The 12,197-nt window shown below is 33.0% G+C and overlaps 1 protein-coding gene across 5 annotated transcripts in view; it reads right to left on the reverse strand.

Moving 5' to 3' along the window:
* MTF2 (metal response element binding transcription factor 2) overlaps positions 1-12,197 on the reverse strand; it is a 57,592-nt gene that overhangs the window by 5,947 nt on the left and 39,448 nt on the right. For 4 of the 5 annotated variants that reach the window (XM_028087648.1, XM_028087651.1, XM_028087650.1 and 1 more), the window contains 4 exons: positions 11,377-11,445; positions 10,423-10,546; positions 4,031-4,098; positions 2,355-2,525 (listed from right to left, as the gene is read on the reverse strand). In XM_028087648.1, the coding sequence (XP_027943449.1) occupies positions 2,355-2,525; positions 4,031-4,098; positions 10,423-10,546; positions 11,377-11,445 (432 nt within the window). The remainder of the gene's footprint in view (positions 1-2,354; positions 2,526-4,030; positions 4,099-10,422; positions 10,547-11,376; positions 11,446-12,197) is intronic. The other variant, XM_028087649.1, reaches the window with a different exon arrangement.

Below are 12,197 nucleotides of genomic sequence, written 5' to 3' on the forward strand. Positions count from 1 at the left end.
AAAACTTGAAAGCAGTATCTACTTTATTACAAACTCAAATGGGTATGAAACACTGTGTAATTACCTTTTTTACTCTCCAAGATGACTATCTCATACCTTTTATTTGCTCCTTAAATTTCCCTCTCTGCACAACCCTCTCAGCCGTCTTTATACCTCAGTATTTCACTGAGAAAATAGAAGCTACCAAGCAATAACTTCAGTCATCTCCCAAATGCCAAATTTGTAATAGAACTAGCATCTGTACCCATTTTCACCCAATTTCAACAAAAGGGTGTAAGTCCTATCAAAAGCCATTCCCACATTTAAGTTCTAAGTTCCTTCCCTTTTAGTTTCTCAAGGACTTTACAGTATCCTCAATTACCTTCCCTCTTTCCTATACCAATCTCTTCTCCACTGGATCATTCCTACTAGCACATTAAAACAGGTTCCAATTAATTTTCCATCTTTTAAAAAGCCATCACTTGAGCACTTCCCCTCTTCAGCTTCCATTTGTCTACCTCTCTTCACAATAAAACTACTTTAGTGTTGGTGACACATGCCCTCCCTTTACACTTTCTCCCTTCTCATTCAGAATTCTTAAAGATTATTTCCTATTTTCCTCTTTTCCTTTATTATCATCATTGTTATTTTGAATCTGCCTATGTCCCTTATTTGTAGAAAAAGCCCAGTTTTGACATGTTAATTGAGCAGTGCTGGATTTAATCATACTTTAACCCACTCCAAACTGACTTCTATCCTTACCTTTTCAAAAAAACAAACAAAAAACTGTTTTTGTTAAGGTCACTAATAACAGAATGTTATCCTATGCAATAAACATTTTTCTCTCATCTTAAATCTACCTCTCAGCAGCATTCAATACTGTTTAATATGCTCATCTTTCTTGAAACACTCCCCTTCTCTTAGTTTTCAAGACACCAAACTTTCCTGGTTTCCTCCTATCTCACTGATCATTCTTTTTTAGCCTCCTTCGTTTATTTCACTTCTTCCAAATCTCCAAATGATAACAGGGCATTATCTGGGCCACAGTACTCCCCCTCACCCCAGCTCTTGCTTCCTAGGTAATTTCATTCATTTTCATGGCCTTATAAATCAGCTTCCAAATTTGTTTCATGTGTCCTGACCTCTCCTGAGCTCCTGACTTACAGACCCAGCTGTCCATCATCATCACTTAGATATCCCTTGTAAAAATCTCAAATTGTTAGTATGAAACAGAAGAATGCTTCACTCACCTTGCCAAATCTGCTCTTGCAGGTCTTGATAACAGACATCACCACCCACCAGTTGCTCAAGCCAGAAATCTGAGCATTATATAGCGTTATATAACTTCTTCATTCCTCCCTTTCTTCCATAAATTTAATTCATTAGCAAAGCCAATAAATTCTGCATCCAACAGAGATCTTGAACCTATTTTCTCTCCATTTGAATGATACCACCTACCCAGACAATCTCTCACCTAGAAAACTGCAGGAGTCTTCATTTCTCTTGCTTCTATTCTTACCTCTATACCTACCCATTCTCCAAACAGCATACAAAGATGTATTTTTTTTAAAGGATAATTCAGTCTGCTTACATCTTTAAACAGCTCCCCATCATTAAAAAAACACCCGAACTCCTTAGGAGACCTACACAACTCTACATGATCAAGCCCCACCCAAACTTTTCAACACCTGATGCTACTCTCTAGCCCTCATTCACTCCTTACTAGTATGTGAGTTCCTAGAACATGCCTCAAGCCTTCATACTTGTTATTTCCACCATCTGCAATATTCTTCCCTTTGTTCTGCATTTTTTGGTTAGTCTCATTCTTTGAGTTTCAGCTTAAGTATCATCTTAAATAGGCCTTCCTTAAGCCTCCTTCTTAAGAGTAGACTGTTTCACCTCTATCCGTCCCAGAACAATCTAAATCCATTTGCTATGTCCTAGATGGCACTAGCATGACCTGTAATTATTTTATCACCTTTCTTCCCCAGTATACTCTTAACCCCATCAGGGCAGAAAGAAAGTCTGTCTTGTTATTATATCCCCAGCACTTAGATAGTAAGGTGCTTGATAAATGGAATGAATAAATGGATGGATGAGTGAATGAGAAATGAACAAACAAATGAACAGGCCAGTACTTAACTGTCTGCTAACAAAGTCAATAGGACTTATTCCTAGAAAGCCTAAGATCTAAAGTAAATAAATAAACATCTAATTTAAATTAACTGTACCTTGTCTAAGCAAGAAATTATAAACAGGAAAACAAATCAAGGTAACTACCACTTGTACTTTCAAATATACTAATGCAACTAAGTAACACATTTTTAGTTACAAATAAGCTAAAGAGAAAAACTAAGCCACAGATCAACTTTTACCTTGAATCAGATATAGGTTTGGATGCCTTTCTGCCTTTAATTTTAAATTCATGGGATGTTCCTTCAGGTTCTTTCTCTGCTTTGAAAGCCACATTTGGTGGCACAGGAGGAACACGAATTCGCAACCCAAACAAATGCTTCTTCTTCTTTATTTCTTTCCCAGACATAAACCTAAATTTTTAAAAAAATTAACTAAAAATTTAAAAACTGAACACATATACATGGCAGACCCTAACTCATAACTTTCAGATATAAAGCCTTTATACATGAAAGTCCACCCAATACTACAAAACTCACTCTTTCCCTTTGCTTTCCTTGATTCTTTTCTGCTCCAGAGCTAATCCACAGCAGGATATAACGGGGGAGTAGGGACGGATAGGATCAGAAGGGAGAAGAGCACATGTCCACTTCTAACTTTTTAAAGGAAGAAGAGTAAAGAGTGGTGTCTTTTTAGTCCTAAAATGTGTTGTTCCATATTTCAGCACCATGTGTTTAAAAGATCTCAAAAACGGTTTAGGAAAAGAAAAATTCTATTTCAGAGTGGATCTGTGAGGGGAGAAACCCTGGTCAGAAAGTAACAGGCGTTAGCAGTGGAAAAGAGGACCCAGTATGAGAGGTCCAAAAAATAAAAGCAGTGTCTAGTGTGTCAGATCTAGAATTGGAAATAACGTGGAGCAGAGAAAAGTTATTTCAGTGTGGGTTTACGTCTCTGAAAAATGTGTTCCATAACTGTTTCCCTAAGTCCTCAGGCTCCTTACTCCAAAACACCCCACCTACCTATTGCTACTAGACCCTGCCTAACCTTAAGAACACACTACCAAATGCTTGGAATATTCTTCCACTGTTATGCAGGTTTGAGAAAGGGGAGCTCCCATTTCTATCATAATAGGAATAGATGTATTTCTGGTACCCTAAAATTGGATTACAGAATTAATGTCCCATAAAGTATTTTTACTAGCACAGTAACTGCTCAGGCACTTCATGGCTTTTTGAACTGGCCAAAAGATCTAGCTAGCCACTAGTGATTACAATATTTTTAAGGAGGGAATGCTGTCCAGTTCAAAAAAAGAAAAATCTTATAAAATAGCTCAATGGTTGGTTAGAACCAGCATACACCCTTAAAACATTTCTACTGCAATTTTTAAATATTTTTTAAAAATGTAGATACGCTGGTTTTTTATAAAAAGGAAAGCCCTATACAAGAATATATCAAACAATTATCAATTATCAAAAACAGTACTAATACTACTTTTCTGTAACTGTTGACAATAACTAATCTTAAAATCATAGAAGATCTCGTGATCATTAAACCAACATTCTCTACGGTATTTTCCACTACAGTTTGCATTTTCCCACCAGCTAAGATTTTATTTTATTTTCAGGAGACTGTATTATAAAAACAAGTCATTACTGAATGTTTTTCAATTGAACAGGCCAAATTCCCGAGATATTGGTATGCCTGCCTCCCACATCCACCATTCCCAGAGGATTGCTCTTCCCCTCTCCAACCCTTGAGAATCACTACTTTACACTGACCGAAAAATAGGACATTAAAAAGCTTAAAATGGTTTGTACTAGTTCTGAACACCAATCCCACAATCCTTAAACAAATGCCATTATTCCTTATACTTACTAAATGTCTCCCTCATAGGGATACATAAAATAAATCAACTTACATGGTCTTGTAATCATTTAATGCCTCCAGAACATGCTCATATCTTTCAGATTTTGGTGTGTCTGCCAGCTGTGAAGTATCAAGAAACAATTTAACGCACTATAATTTCATCAATTAGTAATATACAGGTGCTAGACAGAGGCAACGTGATGCAGAAGTAAAGTATACTGACTGGTAGTCAGAAGATCTAAGTTCTAATTCCAGGTCCTCACTGACTAGCTGCATGATCTAAGGTCATTTAACCTCTTAAGGCTTGTTTTCTTATCTATAAAAAGGGGAGTAAAAATCCTCCTCTAATTACCAGTAATTATGTGAATCAGACGATATGTCTGAAAGAACTGTAAACTGTAAAACATTACAAGAATGGGATTTTATTAGTTATTACATTTAATTCTATAATCTGAGGAAATAATATATTAGAATGACTTTAATATCAACCATATATTGGTTCTAATAGATATTATTAGGGAAGAGTATAAAAAGTAATGAGAAACATAAAATTTTATTTCCCAATACTTCTAATATTAGCAGAAACCAATAATCTCTATAACTTCAAAAAATTCTGTGAAACGGGGGGGGGGTTATTTTCATAAAAGTTATAGACGTTAGCCAGCCCTAAAACTCAAAATGTCTCAGTAATTTTTTATCATCACAAATCGTTTTAAAATCTTGATTTTAAATTCAATTCTAGAAAATATTATTTTGTTTCAAAAGGGCTTCCTTAAGAGTCATTTCTGCCTCTTCTTCTAAGTGTTTAAAGACTGGGGCCCAACAGCAAAAAATTCTCAATTTTTATAAAAGGACCATTCTCAATTAAAGCCACAATAACTTAAAAAAAACAAAAATCCAGAGTATCATAGTTGACTTTCAAGAGTACCACCAGTATGTTCTTTACCAATTTAAACTTCCAAACCTCAGAACTGCTTCAAGTAAAAAGAGTAAACAAATCTGTCAAATAGAATGTTGGAGGCAAAAGAGACTTAGAGTCATCTACTCCAACTCTATTTTACAGATTAGTTAACAGATATAAAGGTTAAATGAAATGCTCAAATTCAATGGCTGATTAGTGAGAGAGCTAGAATTCTGAACCCAAATGACAATAAGTCCATTCACTCAACATTCACTAAGAGTCCATACTTGCTAATGTACTGGGTACTTTTAGAAAATAAGAAAAGAAATGGGACAGTCTGGTGCTCATGCCTCTATACCATACCACTTCCTCTTATTGTAATTTCTGCAGTTTTCAAAGATAGAGAATTTCTATTAAAGAAGAAATAACAGAATCAGACCTTAAAGGTTGAAAGACACTTTAGATGTCCATGTAATTCAAGGTTCCATCAATACTTTTATAGTACTGACAGGCATTCAACCTTGGTTTAAATATTAACAAAAATGAAAGCTGATAAGGCACCCACTGAGGGAGCCCATTTCATAGGTGGACAAAACCTTCCTTCCTGGAACTCTTCTAGTCCTTTTTTACAAGCCAGTTCTTCAAATATTTGATAGCAGCTATCATGTCTAAGTGTAAGATTATGTCTAAGTTCAAGATTAGGTTGAAAGCTCTTAGCAACCACATTACATAATTATTTCCTATTAACCTTTGGCTAACTAATTCCATCTCTTCCTCATCCCCCCCACCTCCCCACCCAAACTCTAAAATCTTATCAGATAAACTGATCAAATCAAGTTTTCGCTATCATACACTGCTTCTTCTGAACTGGTTGGATGTGTATTTAAGCCTAAAAGCAGAACTTTATAACTGTTGTTAATTTGCTTTGTTTTCAGGTCAGTGTTTGAGATAATCTTTTCTCTTGATTCTGTCATCCTTCTTGAATTAGGAGGAGACACAAAGACAGAACCTGTGGCTCTCCATTAGAATCTCCCTCAAGAATATTTCCAAGCCACTGAATGCTTTTGTTTCTATTTTTCAACTGGTTACATATCCATTTTTTACTTTTAATTTTAACCAGTTCAAATTTCAGTATCTAATATGAAATTCAGTTACACTATGTCCATACTATGCCCATAGCATTTGACATACCAGTGTGGCTAACCATAACAATAAAAGAAACTAGGGTATTTAAAATGATTTATTCTAATAAAAGTGTTTTTCCTTATTGCTTTTTAAATCTTCACAAACCACATCTGAAAAACGTGCTCTACAATTTGCTGACAATCAACAAAACTAATTTCTCAAATCTATTCCCCTTTTACTTTTTTGAAAAGCACACTGAACTCTCTTCTTTTTTTGGTACCTGCTCTCTACAGTTCCTCAGAAATTTTATCTGTAAGTTCCTTCAGCACTCCAAAACTATTTTGCATAGAACTATATATTTCAACTTGCATTATGGGGCCAAGGGATCCCTTTCCATATTTTGAAGACTCTAAGTACAGATATTATAGTTTGAATCAAATAATCTGTACTAAAAGAGCATCATATTCTAAGTCTGCCATCTGACCATGAGGTTTAAAATATCGCTAACATAATAACCATTTTTGTTCCTCCCACCACAGATACTAATCTCACATTATGCTTTTACTTTCAGGGTTGTAAATTTCTGTATAGACATAAATGCTATTAGGTATAGTTATAACTCTTCCCTTCAATAAAATACACCTTTGAATTACCATGCCACCTAGGCTTAAGATGCAAAACAGGTTAAGTAATTTGTTTGCCAACCTATACACTGTATGTTAATACGAAACACTCAAAGCCTCAAGTATTGTTGTTAATCATTTTCTTATAATTTTCATTTAAAAATATTATACCACCTCTATTATATTTTCTTCTTTAGCTAAAACATCATATCTGCTATAGTATTTCATTTAAGTTTATGCCTTTCCCCCTACATCCTTCAAAAGGTAGCACTCAATACACTGCTATGAATCTTTGGGGGTTAAAATTTAAGAACACCATTAACAGAAAAGTAGGTTGCTCTTATAGAACTAGGATTTCAGATCACTCTGGGAATTAAGGACAAATGATAAGTAGATACCGAAGTATGAATATCTCTTTTTAACTCTCAAAAGCAATCTGGTACAACAGTTAATTGCTCATTCTAAATAAACCTTTACTTGGATCTCGAATGTTGCATTACATATTTTTACTATCTTAAAAAAAAGTACTACAAAACAATAGTTTCTCAAATAGCTACATTTAGTCTATATAAGGCAAGAAGTCTCAAAGATGTAAAAGAAAACAAAAATCACATAAGAAAACAGGATATATAACTATCATTATGTTCCAATATGTTCTAAAAGTTTCAGCTTCTCTTCACAATCCTGAAATAACCAACTAAGAAAAAAAATATGATACATAAATGTTAAATTTGCCTTTCAGTATGAAAGGATATACTCTCCAAAAGAAGTTTAATACTTTTGAAACATCTTTTTGTTATAAAAATAGTCATAGTATTTCTTTTATATCAAAAAAAAAGGCACAAAACACTAAACGGATACCACTGATTCAATTAAGATTGCTCCAAGTAACTAGAAATTGAAATAAGTACTTACGGGGCTTCCAAAATAACATAGAAATACCATTAAATTTTGACCAGTGTTATCATATATAAAATTAAGTCCTAATTCAGCTCAGAAAATAAATATAAGTGCCTCCCTATGACTATGACTAGTGTGTCCATATATATTCCTGAAAAAAAAAGCCATAAAACTCTCAATCAACTTCTCAAGTCACCACAAGATTTTTTTTCTTTACCCACATGGAGGAAAGAAACTCTACATTTAAGGCAGTTAAATCACAACTATTTTTGTTTTGTTTCATTTTTGAGGAGAAACTTCTACAGCAAGTGCCTATGTCATATAGTCGACAGTATACATAGTAAGAACCAACGTTCTAAATGACTCTTAAGTACTCAATAACCAACAATACACTTAACACACAGTATTTCCCATGTTTTAAAAGTAATTAAAGCTATTTATAAGATTTTTAACACAAAGTATTTATAAACAAAAAGGAAGTTTTATAAACCTAAATTTGGATTAGTGACAAAACTCAATTTGCAATTCAATTTCAGTTAACCAAAGATATACTATTTTAATAATCTGGAATAATCCATTATTTGTATTATCTTTGTTTCTATTATCACAAATATTTAAAAGTAAATTAAGTGGAAAATTAGTTACATTTAAATGTTACAAATAAATGTTTAGGCTGGCATAAATTTTATAGTCTATTATTAAAATCTCATTCTCAAAAACCAATTATAATGACAGTATAAAGATACAGAAGATTAATATAGAGTTAAAAGCTGAACTTCCACCTGTAAACATTTGAGGATGGAATGACTAAGTCTGAATATTTTCTTTTTTTTAGTGCAGAGAAAAAGCAATGAGAAATGATTAGAAAGTCACTTGTTCTGATAATAAATTTGATGGCTCCCAAAAAATGGAAACATTCCTCAGAAAAGTAAAACTTTTCCACTGTAAAGTTTTATTAGAGTATAATGTTCTTAATTTTTAAATTAAAAAAAATTTCCATATTGGCAAAGAGTAAGAAATCAAACTGAATGTATAACATCTTATTTCTAAGACATTATCACATAAGCTACAGAAAAGGAAAACATGTATCTACTAATAAATTTATTGATATGTATCAGAAGTACAGCTAGAACTAAGATACATAAGATTCATAAACTGAATTCATTTCTTAGAAATAGACTACTTGTCTAGACTAATAGTCTAATTGTGATTTTTTCTATTTTCAGCCTCTTGAATAAAATCTAAATATCATTTTTCATTTTAATAAAAGATAGCATTTGAAATAAAGTAACTTGAGTTTTTATATCTGTGCCCACTGTCTACATGAAATAACTACTACAGAATTTAATCATGTGAAACATAAAATGTACTAAGAATAGAGATGTATCTGCATATGAAGTGCTGAAGGAACCATGGCTAGAAAGAAAGCATTTTAAAAGAATATATTAAAGTATTAAATATTAAGATGACTATAATGAACACTACAGCCACTAGTGCCTTACACTTTTTTCTTTTATTACTAATCAGTTTACTAAAATTTATCAACTTTGTAAGATACTCATTTTCTCTCAAATTTCATCCAGAAAAAGCATGTAACAGAAAAGTGTTGTGTTCCAACTTCTAACACTCAAAACATCTCAGCTCAATTGATTTTAATAATATCTTTGATTTAAAAAAATCTAAGTATCCTACAAGTGTTTGTTTTATATGCAGCTGTTACCACAAACTAGCTTTTCAATGTGCATTATGTTCTCCCTGATGCCCCATAAAAACCCCCAAAACAACCCAAAAAAACCCTGATATCCTAATTTGACATGAACCTTTTATAAACTACCCCATGTCTAAAGCTACAAAAGCAGAAATTCTTCCTAAACTTCACTTTACACAACTTTTACCTCTTCAAAAAGTAATGTGTGACTAAAATTCACACATCTAATTCCACATAATATAAAACAGAATTTTTATTTAAGCTAAGAGTAGTTATGGGTGCCTGGGTGGCTCAGTCGGTTAAGCACCTGACTCTTAATTTTGGCTCAGGTTATGATCTCAGGTTTGTGAGACAGAGCCCCAGCATCGGGCTCCACTCTGGGGACTGAGCCTGCTTAAGATCCTCTCTCTCCCTCTCCCTCTGCCCCTCCCCAGCACCCCCACACTCTCAAAAGGAAAAAACAAAAACATTAAGCTAAGAGTAGTTAATATCTATATTTTAATAATTCAAAATAAGTGCTAAAAACAAGTTAACTATTAAAGTTATTTTAGTTACTTTCTTCTTTGCGCTTGTCTATTGTTTCAAAATCTTTTTCAATGAACATACATCAACCTTTATATTGCTTTTTTTAAAAGACTCTGTAAACCAGCATGAGTGGTTAGACTTTGCAAATGAAAAGCAAAATGAGATGTCAGAATGAGGGGGACAATCTCCAACTAGAATAGCTTTACTCCCTAACTCATTATTCTAACACTATTACTGTGTCCTCCCATTCCTGGAAGTCAAAGATATATATATATAAGGGAGTATCAACAAGAGAGAAAGGAACAGGGTTGGTTATATCTCTTAAATTTATAGAAACTTAGAAAAACAGAAAGAGGAACCATAAGTAAGATATGCAATAATAAGGATTTCTCCCTTCCATCTTTAACTATAATGATTCTCACTTCAGAAAATCGAAGAATCAAGTAATTTACTTCCTCCTGCATTTTTCCCTGAGTTAGCAGGCAATAACCAGGAGGATGAGAGGGCTGACCCTGCTATCAAAGTTACTTCTCCCTGAACTAAAAATAAAATTCTGCTTTAGATGTGTAATTTATACATGTATCTTAGTTGCTTTTAACAGAAACAAAATAAAACAAAAAAGACATCAAGTAGCTAATGAAATTAGCTCTAAGACCACTTACCTCTCCAGGATGCAATCTATCCCAGTTTTCATTAATGTATGTCATAAGCTCAAGTTCAGAATCAAAGTATTTCTTCTTGTGAATAACACTTAGGTTGTAAAGGCATAGGTGTGCTATATCTACCCTGGAATCCAAAAATAATCACAATATACAAAAGCAATATTTTTGGTTATTGCTAGGAAATCACATTTTAAAAAATAAAAACAGCAATCAAAAAATCCAACATGAAGTATTTAGGTGAGCAGAGGGTCAATAGCATAAGTCCTATTCACAATGTAATAAATCATTACATATGAAAATAATTGGAAAACAAATATTTGTTTATACTGAGTAGTAAATTTGAACTAAAAGGTATTTGAGTAATTTCTTAAAATACATTCCAAGAGGAAGTAACTCTAAGAAAAAATAACTTAGAATAAAAAATTTTGCATTTCACTTACATATAAGCCATAGAACAGATATTTTAACACTTCATCTGATTCATGAGTTAAATCTTATCTTTTCCTAAAATGCATATAACATTTAATAAAAATTTCTAAGTACTTACTATAAGCATTTTATCAGAAATCTCCCAAAATTCATCACACTTCCCATACCCAAGAATTACACTAAACAGAAACCAGCATATTTGGTATAAGACCTCTCTCTTCTGCTGTATGCTATTCTGAAGGCCCAAAAGAATTAAAAACATGAATAAGAATTTTGAAAATCTAAAAGAAATGTAAAGCTACATTTTATGCATTAGACAACAAATGGCCTTATTATTTCAGCAATAAAACTAGATAATCTTTAGTGAAAAGACATCATGTTTACGGATCTATAAAAGAAATAAAGCAAGGTATAAAGAAAAGCAAATTTTTATTTAAACCAAGTTAATAATATACAGAACATTTCATCCTGTAGGTTTAAGAATATGGCTCTTTATTGCTCCTTAACAGAAATGTCCATACTTACCACTGTAATGGTAGACGTTTGAGGTATTCTGGTCCAGAACTGCAGACAGAGCAAATAAATGTATAAAACCTAAGAAAAAAAGAAAAGTTGCATATTGAGTAATCAAAGGTATACATAAATTATTCAACAACTAAAGCTAATATTCAGCAAGTACATATCCTACAATAGATGAGTGATACACAAAGCAAAATATAATTTGAACTATGACACTGTGATTTAAAGTTTTCTAGTAACAACAAATAATGAAATAGTTCATATATGGGGGCAAGGGCAATTTTTTTTTTACCCATTAGACATTCAGAGTTCACACAGAGATTCATACACAGGTATATTTTACTAATGGCTTGTGTGTACTATGAATTGTGATGACAGCCCCCATATACAATGTTCTACTCAATGCTCTAAACAATCTGGTAAAATAAAAGGAGATAAACTGATCTTCCTAAGTTCTGAAAGACAGTAAGCAGCATAAGCCAACATTTAAACCCAGGTTTTTTATGCCAAGTTCAGTGCTCTTTCATTTTCCTTCCTAGAGCTCTCTGCTATTCCACATTCTCCTTATCCAAAAACCACATTAGGTCTGCTTCTGTAAATTTTTTAGATCGGTGAAGGTATAAATTTTGTATCAAGGTTCTGTGGCCTTTGCCAATTTTCTGTCACAGGATCCCTGAGGTTTTTTAAAGGAAGGTAACAATGGGAATAGTTTAGAGCATTGTGGGGCAATAGGAGCAAATATAATCACTGATTAAACACTTAATACTGTTCTGAAATAACATCTAAAAGCACAAAAATTTTGTGTATTTTAAAATTATGCATAATTT

This window comes from Eumetopias jubatus, unplaced genomic scaffold (genome assembly GCF_037043125.1).
Source record: "Eumetopias jubatus isolate StellerSeaLion01/CBP00866 unplaced genomic scaffold, mEumJub1_p1.0 scaffold_4, whole genome shotgun sequence".
Taxonomy (NCBI): Eukaryota; Metazoa; Chordata; class Mammalia; order Carnivora; family Otariidae; genus Eumetopias; species Eumetopias jubatus.